At 44.5% G+C, this 21,093-nt stretch overlaps 2 protein-coding genes across 8 annotated transcripts in view; one reads left to right on the top strand and one right to left on the bottom strand.

Moving 5' to 3' along the window:
* COA8 (cytochrome c oxidase assembly factor 8) overlaps positions 1–11,985 on the bottom strand; it is a 72,204-nt gene extending 60,219 nt beyond the window's left edge. For 2 of the 3 annotated variants that reach the window (XM_073349786.2, XM_073349785.2), the window contains exons 1-3: positions 11,446–11,985; positions 7,033–7,230; positions 4,767–4,830 (exon numbers count right to left, since the gene is read on the bottom strand). In XM_073349786.2, coding sequence (XP_073205887.1) covers positions 4,767–4,830; positions 7,033–7,230; positions 11,446–11,895 — 712 coding nt within the window. In that variant the 5' untranslated portion in view covers positions 11,896–11,985. Of the gene's footprint in view, positions 1–226; positions 318–4,766; positions 4,831–7,032; positions 7,231–11,445 lie in introns of all 3 variants that reach the window. The other variant, XM_073349784.2, reaches the window with a different exon arrangement.
* BAG5 (BAG cochaperone 5) lies at positions 11,644–20,781 on the top strand. Of its 5 annotated transcripts, none has more exons than XM_073349774.1 (2): positions 11,644–11,974; positions 16,062–20,781. In XM_073349774.1, the coding sequence occupies exon 2, from the start codon at positions 16,085–16,087 to the stop codon at positions 17,435–17,437; it is 1,353 nt and encodes a 450-aa protein (XP_073205875.1). In that variant the 5' UTR covers positions 11,644–11,974; positions 16,062–16,084; the 3' UTR covers positions 17,438–20,781. The 5 variants fall into 5 exon arrangements, with proteins under 5 accessions (XP_073205875.1, XP_073205873.1, XP_073205877.1 ...); XM_073349772.1 differs by having other exon boundaries at positions 11,645–11,974; positions 16,057–20,781; XM_073349776.2 differs by lacking the exon at positions 11,644–11,974 and adding an exon at positions 12,829–13,092.
* The last annotated feature ends 312 nt before the right edge of the window (positions 20,782–21,093 follow it).

The following is a 21,093-nucleotide window of genomic DNA, read 5'->3' as shown; positions in this document are numbered from 1 at the left end:
AATGCTCAAAGTGACTATACATGAAGTTCTGTCACATGCAAAGTAAACAAATTTGAAGAGAAAAATGTATTTTTTTTCCCTAATCTCTTTCAGCAATAACCACCTTAGGTACTACTTCTAACAGCAGCAGACAAAAAGTTTCAGACAGAAGAGCGATCTAAGTTGATGGTGTCCCTTTCACTTAGATGAATTATGTGTATTACTCCACAGGAAGAGCCACACCTACCTGTTATAACACATGTGCTTTTTAAAATTTTTACTTAAAAAGTCCTTGTAAAAATCTGCCATTTCTTCTGCACTCAATGTTACCTTTTGACCTGAAAATAAATTTCAACATAAATACATCAAGGTTGTTCTTGTGATTAATACACTGAACTGGGGACTTAGGAAATCTTGCTTTGTTACAGAATTCGTGTGTGACCTTGGGCAAATCACTTAGTAACACAGTTTCATATACTGTTCCCTTTCTCCCATTGTTTGTTTTGTCTATTTAGATTATAAACTCTTTGGGAGGAGGGACTGTCTGTCACTGTGTCTATACAGTACGATGGGGCTCTGATCTGATTTGAGGCTTCTAGGAATTACTGTAATAACTTGAAACATAAGTCTGCTATTATTAGATTGTACTTCACTTTCTATTCAAGGTTTAGTTTTTAAATTCCAAGGAAACTTATTTACTTGTGCTGAGTGCTTTTCCATTTAGTCATTATAATGTGATATTTCCTTTACCACATGTAGTTACATAAATATAAAGCAGATAATAATAGATAGGCCTTGGACATGTCCACATCAGACAGTAATAATAGTAAGGCAAATGTAATATTACAACATACAGTACTGTATTTAAATCTCAATTTAAAAATTGAAAATGAGCAATTCAACACTACCTTTTATTATTGGCAAGAAACCCATCAATATGAAGGCACTTTTTATTTTCTTTTAAAATCTGAAGCATTTAGATTTTTGGAGGTAGGCAAGTAAAGTATGCAGTCCCTATTAAACTCCTCTTATGGGGATGATTTTATTTTTTAAGTCTGCCAAGGCTCTGCTGCCTCAAAGTCTGAAACAGCTTAAAAATTAAAAAACAAACAAATACAAAGCAGGAATGTTAAACTACAGGGGAAGAGGATGGGCTGTTACAGTGTATATAAACATGGCTGATCTTGAAACTTATAACCCATTAAACCCTTTAACACTTTCTTGTTTTGAGCTTGATTAAAAAATAAATATTGTAAAACACTAATGGATCCCCATTAAAAGAAAGAGAAACAGTAAAGCAGTCATTAAGTTCTTGAATATCCATATTTAGTCTTTAGGATTTTAAAGGCTAACCAGAATCAAAGAAACTGTTTAAAACAGCTCAAAAATCCTGTTCTTCCTAGTCTTAAGCCCTGCCCTCAAGCTAGGAGGAAAAACTTGGCAATGGCTAAGTAGGCATTTCAAGTGCTGGGACTCAAAACTGCAATTCTGTTTCCTGCTAAGTAACCTACACCAATATTTACATGTTCTGAGATGCCAAATTTACTAACCATCTAGTAGATAACCTGGTGCAAAAGAAAACTGGTGGAAGCAACAAGAAAAATAAAAGCAAAGGGACAAGTTGTGTTGGGTCAAAAGTACCAGAACATGCAAGGAAAAGGATTCTTTCTACAGAGGAGTGCAAAAAAAGTCAGAGTTTTGGATGCTATTATAATTCTTATAATTGATAATTAATCTCAGGTTCTTTCCCATAGCAGACTACACCCAATATTCCCTCAAACTCCTCTCTGGGATTGAAGTGACGGGTGACAGCGTGATACAGATTCAATTATAACCTTAAAAAGAAAATAACTATATGACTAATGTACAAATTCTACTGCACTCAGTAGCCTGAGACTTTAATGGCAACTTCCAAACAAACTGTGGACAGACTTAAGTCTTATGTTGGTTCTGCAGTATCCTTCACTGTGATTGACCTATGGCGTAGAAAAATGTTTGCTCCAACACGTGTAACCAATGCAACTACACTTGTGGAGGAGTTCCAAGGAATGTCTACATTTACTGGTTTCAGAGTAGCAGCCGTGTTAGTCTGTATCCGCAAAAAGAAAAGGAGTACTTGTGGCACCTTAGAGACTAACAAATTTATTTGAGCATAAGCTTTCATGAGCTACAGCTCACTTCATCAGATGCATCCCTGTTACTTCTATATTCTGAATAAACCAATAAAAACAAAGCGAAAAACAACAAGGCAATGCAAGATTACCCTCCTTGTTTCTTGTAACAGAATTTAATTAGATGGTTTATTAAACACAAGTTATTGAGATCAACAGAGGTGTAACTGGGTGAAGTTTAATGGCCTGTGGTATACAGGAGGTCACACTAATGACCTAATGGTCCCTTCTGTCCTTAAACTATACATTTATCCTTTTCAGACACAAACAAACCACTTACTGTCATGCTGTAAAGATCCACTGCATTATGAATGTCTTATTTTTAGTTACATCTCACAAGTTTGAGAGTCGGCCATTCTACAGTAACTGTGTTGAGGCCAGGAAGCTTGGTGAGCAGCTGCTCTTTCCTCTGAAGTTGGCTCCCTCTTCAAGGATGTATACAGTAGAACCTTAGAATTATGAACAACCTCGCGAATGGAGGCTATTTGTAACTCTAAAATTTTGACAGGTTTCAGAGTAACAGCCGTGTTAGTCTGTATTCGCAAAAAGAAAAGGAGTACTTGTGGCACCTTAGAGACTAACCAATTTATTAGAGCATAAGCTTTCGTGAGCTACAGCTCACTTCATCAGATGCATATCGTGGAAACTGCAGCAGACTTTATGTATACACAGAGAATATGAACCAATACCTCCTCCCACCCCACTGTCCTGCTGGTAATAGCTTATCTAAAGTGATCATCAGGTGGGCTATTTCCAGCACAAATCCAGGTTTTCTCACTTTAGATAAGCTATTACCAGCAGGACAGTGGGGTGGGAGGAGGTATTGGTTCATATTCTCTGTGTATATATAAAGTCTGCTGCAGTTTCCACGATATGCATCTGATGAAGTGAGCTGTAGCTCACGAAAGCTTATGCTCTAATAAATTGGTTAGTCTCTAAGGTGCCACAAGTACTCCTTTTCTTTTTTCTAAAATTTTGGTAACTCTGACCAAAACGTTATGATTGTTCTTTCAAAAGTTTACAACTGAACATTGACTTCATATAGCTTTGAAACTTTACTATGAAGAAAAATGCTGCTTTTAACCATCGTAATTTAAATGAAACAAGCACAGAAAGTTTCCTTACCTTGTGACTTTTTTTTTTTTTTTTTTAAGTAGTTTAAACAAAGCACTGTACTTTATTTGGTCTCTGCTGTTCCTTGATTCCAATGTGTGGTTGACTAGTCAGTTCGTAACTTTGATGTTTGTAACTCTGAAGTTCTATTGTACTATATGAATTGTATAAACCTCAGGGACTGGAGCAAGAGCCTGAGAACGTGTCTGTTAGCATAGAAACATCAACCCAAGCATAACATGCACTTAAGGACAAACTCTCCAAAACTGAAATCAACTAGCTCACTGGGTTGATGGTGTGCAAGAGGGAAGAAGAAATCCTCCCCTTACACACAGAATAGTTATGGAGTTGCTACACTGAAGCTAATGCAGCCCCTAAGGCTGCAAGAGCCTCTATCCCGGGGTGGGCAAACTTTATGGCCCGAGGGCCACATCGGGGCTGTGAAACGGTATGGAGGGCCGAGTAGGGAAGGCTGTGCCTCTGCAAACAGCCTGGCTCCCGCCCCCTATCCACCCCCTCCCACTTCCCACCCCCTGACTGCCCCCCTCAGAACCCCCAACCCATCCAACCTCCCCAACCCCCCCACTCCTTGTCCCCTTACTGCCCCCACCCAGGACTCCCTGCCCCTAACCACCCCCGCCAGGACCCCACCCCCTATCCAACCCCCCCTGCTCCCTGACCCCTATCCACACCCCCGGCCCCTGACAGCCCCCTCAACCCATCCAACCCCCCCTGCCACTCCTTGTCCCCTGACCACCCCCTCCCAGGATCCCCATCCCTAACTGCCCCCCCCCCAGGACCCCACCTGTGATCCAACGCACCTGCTCCCTGTCATCCCCCCCCCAGGAACCCCCCAACCCCCAATCCAACCCCCCCTGCTCCCTGACTGCCCGCCCCCAAACCTCCACCTCATCCAACCGCCCCCTAACCCCAACTACCCTCCAACACCTCCTGCCCCTTATCCAACCCCCGGATCCCCTTCCATGCTGCTCAGAACAGCAGGACAGTCTTATTGGAAAGCCTGGGACGTGGGCGGGCGCAAGCAACGCTGCCCACACGGCTGCAGGGGAGGGGCCGGGGGCTAGCCTCCCCAGCCAGGAGCTCAGGGGATGGGCAGGACAGTCCCACAGGCCGTAGTTTGCCCACCTCTGCTCTAGCCTCACAGCATACCCCCACCCCTGGGGAATGGTGGAGGGCAATGATAGGAGGAGCTATGCAAGAGCAGGTCCTCTGACCCCACAGGCACCACTGTGCAAAGAGCTACTGTAGAGATGAGTGGTCTACCACACCCCTGCACAGCCTTTCAAACCCTGACCAACCCTGCCTTGTTGTGCTACAGAACTGCATTGGCAGTACTGCCAAGTGATGCTCTGCATGAAGGCCGTGGCAGGATTTGCTCTTAAGTTTTTTTTAGGAGAGTTTAACCTATCCAGTGAAAACTTAAAGCTAACCAGAACCCTCCCTTTCAGAAAGCATTTTAAATTTTAAAAACCAATCACTAACCTGTTTCATCTTTCATTTCCAGACCTTTAGCCTTCAGTCTTGAGTAAATGAATTCTTCTTTTCCCTAAAATACATTTATTATAATTAAATATATTTAATTCTTGAAGTCAGCTATCTTACCGATCCATAGTTTCAAGAATATGAGCAATATTTATAAACCAGATAATGACTACAGTGTTTTCTACTTAAACCAATAATCAGTTAACTGGATCCTCTTCAGGAAACAATCATTTAGACCCAATCCTGTAAACTCTTAAGAATGTATAATTTTATTCATGAAAACAGTCCCACTGAAGTAAGCACTACTCATGTGAGTAAAGGTATGCATACGCTTACATGTTTTCAGAATCAGGACGTTACATTGTAAGTTTTAAATAAGGCAACATATCAGCTTTTGAGGTCTTCCTGCCTTATGCACATTACAGCTGAATTCACAGAAAGATCTTAAGCCTTTTAAAATAAATTCATAGTTACTTAACAGAATTTTAAAAATTGGCTGCTTTTATTTTAGTTTAAAAAAATGTCTTCTACCTTTTTAAAAAAACAAACAAACAAGAAATAATTTTCATCACAGCTGGAGGTGAATAGAGGAGTCGGTCCTCTCCGAACCTAGAATTCAACATATGCTACCCATGTAAGAAAAAAAAAATTGAGGGACCAGGAGTGAAATGCACTGCTTGTAACCATTATTTAAAAACACATCAACAGGACAGTAAAGTTGGTGAGGGGAGATATGTAGTGGTGAGCTGGAGCTGGTTCGTACCAGTTCACTAGAACCGGTTGTTAAATTTAGAAGCCCTTTTAGAACCGGTTGTCCTGTGGGTTTAAATTTAACTGGCCAAAAGTGGCGCCTTAGGTGCCGACTCCGTGGGTGCTCTGGGGCTGGAGCACCCACGGGAAAAATTTGATGGGTGCAGAGCACCCACCAGCAGCTCCCCGCCCCGCCTCCACTTTCTCCTCCTCCCCTGAATGCACTGCCCCGCTCTGCTTCTCCACCCTCCCACAGCTTTCCGCGAATCAGCTGTTTGCACAGGAAGCCAGGGGGCTGAGAAGCAAGCGGCGGCGGCGGCTTCGCACTCAGGCCCAAGGAGGCGAAGGCAGAGCGGAGGTGAGCTGGGGCAGGAGGGCGCGAGGAGAGCCGCCCATGCCGCAGCAGGTAACCTGGGGGGGGGGGGGGGAAGGGCCGGGGGTGGAGAAGCAGAGCAGGGCAGCACATTCAGGGGAGGAGGTGGAGCAGAGGTGAGGTGAGCTGAGGCCAGGCGCAGAGCTGCCGGTGGGGGCTCTGCACCCACCAAATTTTCCCCGTGGGTGCTCCAGCCCCGGAGCACTCATGGAGTCAGCGCCTAAGGCGCCACTTTTGATGTGATCAGTGGGGGGACCAGCTGCTCCCCCCCCCAGCTACACTCCCCTGCCACTAGGAGCCAGAGGGACCTGCCAGATGCTTGCTGGGAGCTGCCCCAGGTAAGCACTGCCAGGACTCCCCACCTTGCCCCCCGGCAGGTCCCTCTGGCTCTTAGGGGTGGGGTGGACACCCACTACGGTGGCCCATGAGACCCTCCTGCCCAGTTCTGGGGGCAGTCAGGGGACAGGGGAGCGGGGGTGGATGGGAGGTCTGGGGGTGGGCCACAACCTCCTCGTGGGGTGAGGAGGGAACCAGTTGTTAAGATTTTGGCAGCTCATCACTGGAGATATGTCCCTCATTTCCCCCTCAGTAATTGCATCTATGCCACTGGAGTTAGAACAGTAGCTCAGTTTTCAGTAACCAGCTTTAATCTCACATTCCAGATCCTCCAGAAAAGAGAACAGTCACAACCGTGTATTTTAATGTAAAAAATAAGCAGCAAAAAGTTTGGAGAATCTCTTTATACATCCTCAAGCAACAGTAAAGTATACACACTTTTTAGCTTTGCAGCTCATTATATGCACTCCTCAATATTGATAAGCCTATTTAATGGCAAAAAAGAAAGCTCTACTATTATATTAAAATCAGCTATAAAATCAGTTTAAAGCAAGGGATAAATAATTTCAAAACCACACCATTTACTAATAGTTTATAAAGGTAAAATAATAAGTTGTAGTGCTCTCAGGTATTCTGAACAGCTATATAATACAAAATGATCATGGTTCAATGTCACCATATAATGCAATTGTGAAAAATCTTTCATGTAGCTGAACAGAATCATGTTTTCTATCAGCTGCTAATGCTGCAAATTCTTAAGGAAACTCAGCACCACCAAGTGGCTTAGTACCTCATCTACATGCTCACCTTTCTGAATGACACATTCTGGCTTGCCCAGAATTGTTGGTTCCAAACTTGAGTTTCCTGTCTAAATTCCCTAAGTCTTCGTCCCAGTGGCGATTCATTTTTAGGAATATGAAATACTATTGGTCGGAGGTTTGAATGTCTGTCAGGAGGACCAATCCAATCATTGCAAGAATGTGCTGGAGGGCAGAAACTTGAAACCTAAAAAACCAAAAAAATGTTTTTAAACAAAGTTTGCATAGTGTTTCTTAGAAAAATATAATAAAATGTTTCACACAGCTGAGTCTAACCTTAAAACACAATAATGAAAACACAGAAGCTGTGAGAGTTCAGGTTAGCCTGATTTAAGTTTACATCAGTAATTCACTTTTACGATATATTTATCAATCTGTCAGAGAAGCACAAGTGACTGGGATACAATCACAGACACAGACTAAAGAAACACTTAGATCACACTTTCACTTCTTCATGTCATGGATCTTCTGTCTTGTTAATATATTAGATGGTAGCATAGGAGATTATTAGGTACAGGCCTCGTATATATTTTCATTTGCAGTTTTCCTTGCAGTTTATTCTTTGCTTGTGTATGCCTGTAAGAGTGCACAAAGGAGGTACTAACCAGTGGTTTGCTGAGGGCAGAGTAGGGAGAACTCCAGACTACTAACATATTCTGTTAATGACTCACTTTTTGAGTTTGGACAAGTAACCTACCTTCTCTGTACCACAGTTTCCCAATCTACAAAATCAGGGTGATATTTATTTATGTCAGAGAAGCATTCTGAAGTATGTAAAGCACTCTAAGATGAAAAGCAAGGCACTATAGAAATATAAATTATTGTATGCAACCAGCATTTTTAAAGTTAAGCTTCAAAAGGGACAAAGTTATTAAACACCACCACATTCTTATTTTTGCATTTATAATTAATCTTAGTTGTATCTCGTAGGCAGGTAAACTAGCGCCCATACGTGGTTCACACTTCATGAATACTCTCACTGATTGCTGTGGGACTATGCACAGTGCAAAGTTAAGTGCATGTATAAATATTTACAAGATTGGGTCCCTAATCTGATGTTCTTTAGTTAGAGAACTGAGTGAACAGGTAACCCCTGCACCGTGCTTAGAAAAAAAATTCTAAATACAGGTCTTGTGGAATCAACATTTAGAACTTCACTAATTTTGCTATACTGAGGAAATTCAGATTGTGTAAAGATTCTCAAACTCTAGCCTCTACTTGTATGATAATGTAGTAATTAACAGTCTAGACTTGGACTACAATATAAATAGGCTTGGAAAGATTAGATATTTACTGGTAAATGTCAGTAAATATTGCTTTCACCATATAGGCACAAATCAGTACAAAAATATTTCCATCAATAATTGAAATTTACAGATAAGCAAAGTAAGAAAAATGTTACTTGAGAATGTATTCCAGCTTGATTTAAGGATATTTACTTTGTCTATTTTCACAGAATCATAGAAACATAGGGCTGGAAGGGACCTCAAAGTAATCTATTCCAGACCCTTGAACTGAGGCAGGACTAACCATTATCTAGACCAGCAGTTCTCAAACTGTGGGTCAGGACCCCATTTTAATGGGGTCGCCAAGGCTGGCTTAGGTTTGCTGGGGCCCAGAGCCAAAGCCTGAGCCCCACCACCCCAGGCCAAAGCCCAAACCCAAGGGCTTCCGCCCTGCGCAGTAGGGGTCAAGTTACAGGCCCTCTGCCCGGGGCTGAAGCCCTTGGACATGCCCCCCTCTCCCGGCCCAGGCCAGTGGGGTATAACAGCCATCAAACCCCCAGTTGCGGGGTTTGGCAGCCAAGTTTTTACTATTATTATGCCTCATGCAGGTTCCAGGGCAGCTGGATATATCAAACCTGCATGGGATATATCAAAGGTGTCTTCTACAGCAGTGGTTTTCAAACTTTTTTTTCTGTCGACCCAGTTGAAGAAAATTGTTGATGCCTGCGACCCAACAGAGCTGGGGATGAGGGGTTTGGGGTGTGGGAGGGGGCTCAGGGCTGGGGCAGAGGGTTGGGGCGCAGGGGTGAGGGCTGCAGGGTGGGGTCAGGAATGAGGGGGCTCTGGGCTGGGGGAGGGGGGTGGCGTTTGGGAGGGGGTCAGGGCCCTGGGCCGGGGTGGAGCTGAGGATAATGGGGTTGGAGTGCAGGAAGGGGCTCTGCCGGGGGGGCCTCAGATCTGGGGAAGAGACATGGGGTTGGGGCATGGGCTTACCTCTGGCGGCTCCTGGTCAGCAGTGCTGCTAGGGTTCAGAGGCAGGCTTCCCACCTGTCCTGACACAGTGGACAGCGCTGTGCCACAGAAGCAACCAGTAGGTCCGGCTCCTACGCAGAGGCGCACAAGCGGCTCCATGCGGCTCTTGCCTGCAAGCACTGCCCCCACACCCCCCAGCTCCCATTGGTGGGTGCAGACCGCCTGCCTACGAGCCAGACCTGCTACTGGCCGCTTTTGGGGTACAGCGCGGTGTCAGAACAGGTAGGCACTACTAGTTTTTACTGTCCGGCCGCCAGGATTCCTGGGTGCTGAGCAAGGCGACCCAGTGCCTTGTGTTTTGGGTCGCGACCCGAACTTTGAAAATGACTGTTCTACAGGTGCTTTTCCCCTGGGCAGGTCAGGTCTGGGGAGAGGAGGCACGGCTGAGACCAATCTTGGGCTCCTCCCAGCAGAGGAAGGCTCGGCTCAGGGCTTCAGCCAGCCCGGCTAGGGCTCCTCCAGGCAGTGGGAGGCTCAGCTCGGGGCTTCCGCTGGCCCGGGACTCCTCTGGACAGGTGGGGGGGCTTGTAGCTCTGGTCATGGGGTGGTGGCTGCACACAAGGGTCTCAGGGCTCCACTGGCCACAGGGAGGGCATGGGCAGAAGGGGCGGAGCTGGGGGCTAGCCCGGGGTGGGGGGTGGGACTCCACTCACTGCCCATGGGCTTTGGCTTTGACCCTGCTGCTGCACCTGGGCCAGCAGAGCTCAGGTGGGCTCAGGCTTCAGTCCCCTTGCGGGTGTGGTGTCATAATTTTTGTTGTCAGAAGAGGGTCACAATGCAATGAATTTTGAGAACCCCAATCTAGACCATCCCTGTGTTTGTCTAACCTGTTCTCAAAAAACCAACAACAAGCAGCATTCTACAACCTCATTTGGAAGTCTATTCCAGTACTTAACTAATCTCACAGTTAGAAAGTTTTTCCTAATATCTAACGTAAATCTACCTTGCTACAGATTAAACAGACTGCTTCTTGGCCTACCTTCAGTAGCAGGGAGAACAATTGATCACCACCTTTTTTATAACAGCTCTTAACATAATTTGAAGACTGTTATTTTGACATGATGTTCACAATTTGTGTTTTAATAGTAATAAAGGTTTAATTTTTTTGAATCTCAGTATCTACTATCATTACATTATTGTTGTTGGACTGCCCCCCGCCATTTAATTTCCTGCAACTCTGAAAATTTAAATAGATAAAAAGAGAAAAAAAAATGTTTAAAAATAATCAATATTATCCATCAAAATTATACATTAAAAAAAGTTGAATTCTAACCAGCCTAAATATAAAACAGTATGTATAATAGTTCAAGACCCGCTAGATTTTTTTAAACCCCAAACAACGCTAACACTTGACATTTAGATAGTTCTTATGAAAAAAATCTCCAAATATTAATCCCCACATCAGCCCAAGAGGCAGGTAAATATTATCCTTGGAGAAAACAAGGCACAGAAGAGCAACATAACTTGCCAAGGCCATAAAAGAAATCAATCAGAAGCAGCAGCAGAGGGTCTGATTCCAAATCACTTGCTGACTCCGCCAGACCTCACTGTTTCCTAAGCAACACATGTACTTATTTGCTAATCCAGAGCCACATGCAGTTAAAAAGCGGCTAATGAGATTTTACGAGACTTGCCGTGACCCTTGGAAAATGTTTCGTTTCTTGAGAAGTGCGGTCCAAATACTACCGACCGTTTTACAAAAATCTCTTCAAACAGTTCAACAGGAAATGCAAGTAAAAGCCTCCCAGGAGTTAATTAGGTGCTGGCAGAGAGGGAGAAGCCCTGCTCCGGCTCTAGCAGGCTCCCTGCTCCCCCCGACGGGAACAAAGCGCACCAGTCCTGACACCCAGCGCCCGGCTGCACCCAGCAGGGGTCTCAAACCTGTACCCAAAACCATGGGGCTCCACGCAGGTCCAGCGGCCCCTGTCTGGAGCCTGAGGCAGGGGTGGAGTCCACCCTCCCGGAGGCGGGCTACAGAGTTCTGGCGCCCCGCTCTGCCTCTGGACCCCCCCACGCAGCAACACAACCCCGGCGCCGGCGGGCGGGCGGGCGGGCGATCGGGCTCTCCCTCCCTCCCAACACGGGGCCGGGCTCCCAGCGGAGACCTTCCCCGCCGTCACCCTGCGCCCCCTCTGGCGGTTTACCCGGCTCTCCGGCTCGTGGCCCCTGCCCGCGGCCAGGAGCCCCGCGCCGCCGCCGGCTCGGGAGAAGCAGCGGCGCGCCCTGGTCCACGCGCGCAGGCCGGCTCTCGGCGCGGCCGCCGCCATCGCGCCCCTCCCCTCCCCGCTGGCGGCGGCTTTACGGCCCTGTCGCAAGGAGAAGGGCCGCCCAAAACTTCTCCCTGCGGTGCGGCAGGCGGCGCAGCTGCGGCCTCTGGGCGGCGGCAGCGGGGGATAGAGCGTCTCGATCGGTCTCTCGGCTGCGCAGCTCGGGCTGCCCTTCGCTCCCTCCCCCCTGCGGCCCCCGCCTCGTGAGGGCGGGGATGGGGGTCCTCGGGTTAGCCGCCGTTTGGCCTGCGGGCTGCTGACAGCCGCCGGCGGCCCGCAGGTGAGAGGCCGGCGGGGAGGGGGGGACACCCTCTGTAGCCGGCCCATGTTCTGTGTGCGGGAGAATAGCGTCTGCTGAGCCGCGTGAGGGGGCGGACGTCGCGGGGAAGAGCAGAGGCTGCCTGAGGTGAGAGGTCGGAGACTGTCTGGGCTGTCTGGAGAGTGGGGGAAGCGGCTGACAAGGGGGCTGGGCTGCCGGCGGGGGGCGTGGAGGAGGGAGGGCGGTAGGGAAGGGGGCCTGGGCGGCGGGGGGCGTGGAGGAGGGAGGGCGGTAGGGAAGGGGGCCTGGGGGGCGGGGGGCGTGGAGGAGGGAGGGCTGGTAGGGAAGGGGGCCTGGGGGGCGGGGGGCGTGGAGGAGGGAGGGCGGTAGGGAAGGGGGCCTGGGCGGCGGGGGGCGTGGAGGAGGGAGGGCTGGTAGGGAAGGGGGCCTGGGCGGCGGGGGGCGTGGAGGAGGGAGGGCTGGTAGGGAAGGGGGCCTGGGCGGCGGGGGGCGTGGAGGAGGGAGGGCGGTAGGGAAGGGGGCCTGGGCGGCGGGGGGCGTGGAGGAGGGGGGCTGGTAGGGAAGGGGGCCTGGGCGGCGGGGGGCGTGGAGGAGGGAGGGCTGGTAGGGAAGGGGGCCTGGGCGGCGGGGGGCGTGGAGGAGGGAGGGCGGTAGGGAAGGGGGCCTGGGCGGCGGGGGGCGTGGAGGAGGGGGGCTGGTAGGGAAGGGGGCCTGGGCGGCGGGGGGCGTGGAGGAGGGAGGGCGGTAGGGAAGGGGGCCTGGGCGGCGGGGGGCGTGGAGGAGGGAGGGCGGTAGGGAAGGGGGCCTGGGCGGCGGGGGGCGTGGAGGAGGAGGGCCGTAGGGAAGGGGGCCTGGGCGGCGGGGGGCGTGGAGGAGGAGGGCTGGTAGGGAACGGGGCCTGGGCGGCGGGGGGCTGGTAGGGAAAGGGTTCCGGGCTGCCGGGGGGGACTGAGGAGAGGGGGAGGTGGGGTCTCCACGGTGGGGATTCGCAGCCACCTGTGGCCCCAGGGCCGGGCTCTCTCTCGCTGCCGTCCCCGCTAAGGGGGAGCCGGCTCTGGGCCCCGGCACTCGCTCTCCGTTCCCCCGGGGCGCCCCCATTGTGAAGTCATCACCTGCCGGCGGCGGGGTGGCGCGGCGCGGCCCGGCGTATCCCGGCCCCTCCTGCAGGGATGTAGCGAGTCCGGGTTCCGGGGGGATCGAGGCCTGCTCCAGGGGACTGTCTTCCCCCAAGGCTGTTGGCTGGGGTAGGCGCCATGTGGTCATCCCGGTGTGTTGGGACTAGGGGCCATCTCACACTCCCTCCCTGCATAGAGGGGTCGCGGTGCCGGCTGGGGATGGTTATGGATGCTGCTTGAGGACAGGTGGCGCTGTAAGGGCGGGGGAGGGTGAAGAGTGAAAGTGATTAGTGAAGGGCTGCCGGGAGTGGTGGGGCGGGGCGTGAAGGGCACTGAATGAGGCAGGAGAGGGGTGCCAGGGTCAGGTGGGCGCAGGTGAAGGGCGGAGGCGGTGGAGGGGAGGGGGATGAAGGGCGCTGGGTGTGGTAGAAACAGGTGTAGATTGTCAGGGGTAGGTGGCTGCGCGTTAAGGGCACCGGATGGTGGAGGAGGCTGGTGAGGCTTGCTGGTGGTAGATAGATGTAGGTAAAAGGTTGACAATGTTGGTTGTCTCAACAGTTTATAATCCCTGTTCTGAATAATGCAAATGATTGGGAAGGGTGTATTTATTTACCAGTTGGGGGGGGTGGGTATAAATATTGCACTAAAAGATTAAGGATTGGAAATTGCCTCCTTAATTGTCTTCATTACTGAAGGAACCAATTTGTTCTGCATTGCTTGTAATTGTTACAGCTGAGGAAGTGAACAAAGACTTCTATCGGTGAAAATTCAAAAGTGCATATTAGGGCTGTCGATTAATCACATTTAACTCATGCTATTAACTCAAGTTTTAATTGCACGGTTAATAGCACACCGGTTGAAAATTATTAAATATTTTGGATGTTTTCTGCATTTTCAAATGTATTGATTTCAATAACAACACAGAATACAAAGTGTACACTGCTTACTTATTAGATTACAAATATTTGCACTGTTAAAATGATAAAAGAAACTGTATTTTTCAATTCACCTCGTACAAGTACTGTAGTCAATTTCTTTAGCCTTAAAATGCAACTTACAAATGTAGAATTTTTTTTTTTTGGTTACATAACTGCACCCGGGTGAAAGTAATTTTGCAGGCTGGTTTGCAGGGTGGCTGGGGTCCTGGGCAAGGTGGGAGGGTGGTTCTGGGCCCCCAGAAGGGGCAAGGCCTTGAGCAGAAGGGGCGGGGCTGGGGCCAGACTCCCCCAGCCAGTGTTGCCTGGCCCACACCAGCTGGGGTTCCAGCGGTGATTTAAAGGGTGTGGGGCTCTGGCTGCTGCTGCTTTAATGTTGGCTGTGTACCGGCCCATACTGGCAGCCACTTTCTTACTGGTACACTGTACCGGCCCTTACTGGCTTACTTTAATCTCTAAACTGCACTCAGAAACAAAACAATTTTGCTTCCCACTTCTTATGTACAATGTCACCAGAAAGTGAGAACAGGTGTTCGCATGGGACTTTTGTAGCCAGCATTGCAAGGTATTTACATGTCAGATATGCTAAACATTCGTATGCCCCTTCATGCTTTGGCCACCATTCCAGAGGATATGCTTCTATGCTGACGATGCTTGTTTAGTTTTGTTTTTGTTTTTTTTTTTTAAATGCATTAATTAAATTTGACTGAACTCCTTGGGGGAGAATTATATGTCTCCGGCTCTATTTTACCTGCATTCTGCCATATATTTCATGTTATAGTAATCTCAGATGATGACTCAGCACACGTGTTCATTTTAAGAACACTTTCGCTGCGGATTTGGCAAAACGCAAAGAAGGTACTAATGTGTGATTTCTAAAGATAACTACAGCACTTGACCCAAAATTTAAGAATCTGAAGTGCCTTTCAAAATTTGAGAGGGATGAGGTATGGAGCATGTTTTCAGAAGTCTTAAAAGAGCAACACTCTGATGCGGAAACTAAAGAACCCAAACCACCAAAAAAGAAAATCATCCTTCTGCTGGTGGCATCTGACTCAGATGATGAAAATGAACATGCATCAGTCCGGACTGCTTTGAATTGTTATTGAGCAGAACCCGTCATCAGAATGGACACATGTCCCCTGGAATGGTGGTTGAAGCATGAAGGGAAATATGAACTTTTAGTGCATCTGGCATGTAAATATCTTGCACCCCTGCTACAACAGTGCTATATGAACACCTGTTCTCACTTTCAAATAAAACTGTGAACAAGAAGTGGGCAGCATTATCTCCTGCAAATGTAAACAAACTTGTTTGTCTGGGTGATTGGCTGAACAAGAAATAGGACTGAGTGGACTTGTAGGCTCTAAAGTTTTCTATTTTGTTTTTGAATGCAGGTTTTTTTGTACATAATTCTACATTTGTAAGTTCAACTTTCATGAGAAAGAGATTGCACTACAGTACTTGTATTAGGTGAATTGAAAAATACTGTTTCTTTTGTTTTTTACAGTGAAAATATTTGTATTAAAAATATAAAGTGAGCACTGTACACTTTGTATTCTGTTATAATTGAAATCAATATATTTGAAAATGCAGAAAACATCAAAATATTTAAATAGTATTCTATTATTTAAGAATGTGATTAATTTTTCTAATTGTAAAAAGAAAAGGAGTACTTGTGGCACCTTAGAGACTAACAAATTTATTTGAGCATAAGCTTTCGTGAGCTACAGCTTATGCTCAAATAAATTTGTTAGTCTCTAAGGTGCCACAAGTACTCCTTTTCTTTTTGCAGATACAGACTAACACGGCTGCTACTCTGAAACCTTTTTTAATTGTGCGATTAATTGCGATTAATTTTTTTAATTGCTTGACAGTCTTAGTGCATATCATTTAATAGGAAGAAGCTTGCAGACAACATTAGAAATAGATGCACAAAAGAACAGGGAAATACTGTATGTTTTGAAGTTAAGTGGTTCACTCCTTTTTTTTTTTTAAACTTACACCAGCAAATAAAGTCTCTGCAGCTTTTTAGCTCAAATTAGTTTATTAAAGTGACTTGAGGCTTTATCAAAGTTGTTAAAGGTAGTATTATGAAATATGTCAGTCAGCGTCTGACATAATTTTGTCATAGTTCTTATTCTTGCTTTATTTGTAGCTCAGTTGGAACTGGAGGAAATAAGATAATGGATATGGGTAACCAACACCCTTCCATCAAAAGGCTGCAAGAAATACAGAAAGAAGTCAGAGATATTGAACAGCAGGTGGTGATTTTCAGTGGCCTGTCTACTGACAGGGATTACAAGAAACTGGAGAGGACTCTGACTAAACAGCTTTTTGAAATAGATTCTGTAGATACTGAAGGAAAAGGGGACATTCAGCAAGTGAGAAAACGCGCAGCCCAGGAAACAGAGAGACTACTCAAGGAATTGGAGCAGAATGCAAACCATCCACACAGACTGGAAATAGAGGCCATATATAAGGAAGCTCAATCATTGGTGGAACGTGAGATCACACCTTTTTATAAGGGTGGCAACTGTATAACGGATGAATTTGAAGAGGGTATTCAGGATATTGTATTGAGACTCACTCAAGTGAAAACTGGAGGAAAAATCTCGTTACGGAAAGCAAGATATCGCACTCTGACAAAAGTGTGTGCAGTTCAAGAGATTATAGAAAGCTGTATAAAGCAGCAACCTTCCCTGCCACTCTCCAGTGATGCACATCCTTCAGTCTCAAAAATTAACTCTGTTATGTGTGATGTGAACAAGGCTAGGGGAACTCTTATTGCAGTCTTAATGGGAGTAAATAACAATGAGACTTGCAGGCATTTATCCTGTGTGCTTACAGGTCTGATTGCAGATTTGGATGCTTTGGATGTTTGTGGTCATACAGAAATAAGAAATTACAGAAAGGAAGTGGTGGAAGAGATCAATAAATTACAGAAATATCTGGATTTGGAGGAGGAAGCAGACTCTGCTCATGCTTATGACTTGGCACAAAATCAATCCATTCTAAAAATAGAAGAGATCCGCAAAAAAATGAAAGAAGTTCATTCTTTACTTTTCAGGGCTGAAAATGCTTCTGATTTGTACTTGGGATGCAAGGCAGAACTGCAAGGTTTAATTGCCCACTTGGATGAAGTGAGTCCAGGAAAGAACCCGTGTATCAGAGAAGCCAGGAGAAGAGCAGTAATAGAAGTGCAAACTCTTATAACATATATTGATTTAAAGGAAGCACTTGAAAAAAGACAAATGTATGGTGAACAAACTGTTGTGGAACACCAATCCCATAAGGCAGTCTGGAGTATTCTTGGACACTTGTCTCAGATTCAGAGGGAAGTGCTCTCTTTTGATGGAAACAGAACTGATAAGAACTACATGAGACTAGAAGAGCTCCTCACTAAGCAACTTTTGGCACTTGATGCTGTTGATCCACAAGGAGATGAGCGATCTAAAGTTGCCAGAAAGCAGGCAGTAAAGCTTGCACAGAATATTCTTTACTATCTAGACATGAAAACAGATGAGTGGGAGTACTAGAAAAGCAGTGGCCTCATGTTAGATATTGCTTTCTTTTTTGCACTTTATGTAGACTGATAGTTCCCATGAGCCGCACATGATTAAAAGTTGTGTTTTTATATTCCCTCGGGTTGTGGAGATTGTGTAAATAGTTGGCTTGACTATATAACAGCTATCCCACACTTTCACCCACTTGCCATGGCAATTGTCAGTACACCTTTTTTTCAGTTTTGGTCACCATGTTTATGTGGGAGATATGGCTTTCTTGAGGAACTGTATAAGTATCAGAGTCTAATATTTGGTCAAACTGTTTTTTTAAAGAAACCTAATGCAAAAGTTAGAGAATGCACATTTCTCAAAGATGCAGGAATTTCCTTAAAATACAGTACTGGAAAAACTATGAAAAGAAGACTGGGAATTTAAGATTATTGGCCAAATGCACGGTTAGATCCATCAACTTTACAGCAGCATGGACATACTTTTAATGTGTTATTCTAATCAAAAGATTAAATACAAAAAACTGTTGGCTATTCATTTCTGTGTTTGATTTGGTTCCATCCATTTCACCTTATTGCGTTTTTGGTTTTACAATGTAGCAGTATTATAATAAATGTTGGAAATTAACATTTACTTACATAATGACTGGTTGTGTCCATTTTCTTGTGGTACTGGACATCTAGGAAAGAGTCCCTCAAATTCAGGCTGTCATCTTATTAGAAGGTAGCTATGAGACTTGAAAGACAGGAAAACTATAGCATTAGATAAATGTGAGTTTATAGATCAGATAAATGTGAGGTTTTTTTACTGCCATCCATAAATCCCTGAAAACTGCACTGGATTATCTTTAATTGCCATTTAGATGTATTTTAACTCAGTTATTGGATCTGGATTTGATGGGTCTTCTCAGCAACCTGTGAGAACGGAAATCACTTTAAAATGACTTAAGTCAGTGGGTACTTCTGATTTAACCTTGTAAATATAGTTAGTCACAAAATTGTTCATAATTTATATGTCACATTTCATACTGGTCATATGTGATCTCAGACATAAGACTCAGAAAAGGCTTGCTTATCGTGTGAAGTCTCTTCCTTCAACTCACAAGCAGTTAGGTTAGTTCTGCAGCTTGTTAAATAAACCTGATCATATTTCTGCATGCACTTTCCTCTTCCTTTGTGGATATAGGAATTTAGTAGCCAATATAAATCATACCAAAAGTGTGCTACTGTAGAAATATCCTACAGAATGCTACACTAAATGGAATAATGGGTCAAAAATGTGTTTAAAAAATAGCTGTTTTTCCACATAGCTCCTTTCATGTTAGATTTATAAATTACTGCTTTGTAGTGGTTTATTTATTTGCAACATTTTAACAAATGTAAATAATTTCAGATATTTTATATTTTAAATACACATTAATTAGAGAAAACAAAATATTTTTTGTGAGACAAGTGCCTTTTAATAACACCTTAAAGTTACACCACCTTAGATAGATACAGGAACTGTTTGTCTAATGGCAGCATGATCCATTTATAGTCATCACTACCAACTGGATTTTTCTGATTACAATTCAGCTATAATATGTATCAAATTAAATAAAGTGATCTATTAGGGTTCAGCTGTGACTAGATGTTTGAGAGTGGAACTTGGACTCAGGAAATTTTGGTTCTGTTCCCAACTCCCCACACAGTGACTTGCTTAGTGACCTTGCGCAAGACAACCAGTGCCTCTGATTGGAAGAAAGGGATAATAATAGTTACTCACCTTTATAAAGTGCTTTGAAATCTCTGGATGAAACAAGCTATGTAATTTCAAAGTATGATTATTTTGATTCACTGAATTTTTGTTCTACTGTTGACTTCTTTGCAAATTATTTGTCAAGGAATTTTTTTTTAAATTAACTATAGTTGATAAGTCATAGCCCAGTACAGAGGATGCGTTCTTCGGATGCTTCTCCCTATTTTTTGAGTTCATGTGGGGCCTTACCTGTACCCATCTCTTCCCTTTATTTTATTTTTTAATCAGATCTGCTTGGAATTACAGTTTAACTGATCTACTTTTGCATTTCTTATTCTGTTGGCTAAAACAAATTGATTATTAATGGTGTTACACATCTGAATTATTTTGCTAATGTTTACAAAGATCATTTCAAACTTTTTGCTAAATACTTAAATTGTAGTCATAACTTCTAATATACACTTGCAACTTTCATGATGTAACAATCGGATAATGCTTATTATATTTAAGTTTAATTACTATGATAATTGTGACTGTCTGGTCTCTTCAACGGTTAGATGTACAGCCATTGTTTAAAAAAATCAAAGCATTCATATTCCTCTGTAGGTCATGTGAAGCTTTCAACATTTCTAAATTTTTTCTGTAAAGGTGAAGAAAATAGTTTATATTTTTTTTATTTAAGATTTGCTCATCTCAGCTTTTGTGAAAGGTTGATTCTTTAAAAAGGCAAAAGCATCAGATGGATTGAAAAATGATTAACTCAATAGATTCCAGTACCAACATATTGTGTGATCTTAGCTTTTTGCATATTTAACAGTCTTCTGCTCATGAGTTAAATGTGCAGCATTTAAGATTTGTGGAAATCCTTATCTGGTGCAGTATTTGTAAGCAGTTTGTGCATGGATAGTAAACTAAATAAGCCAAACCAAAAAAGTATGGTGCATGGATTTTAGAGAATCCTGTGTCTGTGCTGCAGAATGTAATTTCTTTGTGTTGTATACAAGATGGCTGGGGAACACACTTGCTTTCTGGTAAGTAACTATCCAGCAAGATGTAAAAGGACCAACTCACAAAAAACCTACTTTTATTAGTAAGTGGAATGTAAAGGCTTTGGTGCATGCTGTGCTGTTACATCTTAGCAAAAGAAATGAATGGATGTATTTTTTGTTATGTTTTGAGGAAGTTGTAAATCATGATACTTGTTTGCCGATTATATTGATTTATGAGCAAGTTTGATCTGAAGTATCCCAGTGTCGATTTTGTGGTAATCCACAACCATTTCCCCCCTCCTTCTTTGCAGTTTAGTGGAGATTTTGTTGTTGTTGTTTGTTGTTTTTTTGAAGTATGCTTAATGGAAAAGTTTGTAACTAATGATTGTACATAAATCTTCTTTAAAATGTATATATCCAAATTTATCTGTATGCATTATACGGCCTTGGTATAAATTCAAAGTTAAATATTGTTTTATTGTATCCTTAATTATTAATAAAATATTTTGCTGCAGTGTACTTGCTGTTGACTTTTATGTTCTATCCTATTGCCTTTCCTTAAATTTTTGAATGTTAATTATCAGAATGTAACTGATTTCCCTGACAGGAAACTCTGAGTTTTTATTAAAGAAAAAGAGGCAAGTTTGTGTTATCATCTTTATTTTCCTAAAAAAACACAGTAAAGAAACTAAATTTTCTGTAGGATTCATTCATCTCCATTTTAAATCTTGCTTCTTCAGTCTGCTGTATATGCAGACTGTGCACCAAAATAATTAAATCAATTTTAATTTGCGCTTTATTTCAGTGCAAACCTGTCCCTGGAGTCTCTTATTTTTGGTTCTCTTTTGATTGTATAATCTGTTATTACCTTATAAAAGACAATCATTCTTTCCACATAGGTGTCACTGTGAACAACTCAATAAAAACCACAGTCAAGCATAAAATGGTGGTTTT

The sequence above is a fragment of the Lepidochelys kempii genome, chromosome 6 (assembly GCF_965140285.1).
Source record: "Lepidochelys kempii isolate rLepKem1 chromosome 6, rLepKem1.hap1, whole genome shotgun sequence".
NCBI classification, from domain to species: domain Eukaryota; kingdom Metazoa; phylum Chordata; order Testudines; family Cheloniidae; genus Lepidochelys; species Lepidochelys kempii.
Note: the sequence above shows the minus strand (reverse complement) of the source record. Positions and strands in the feature narration are given on the sequence as shown.

Coding starts and splice junctions, on each gene's coding strand:
- BAG5 (XM_073349774.1), top strand. CDS start 16,085: ATGGATATGGGTAACCAACACCCTTCCATCAAAAGGCTGCAAGAAATA.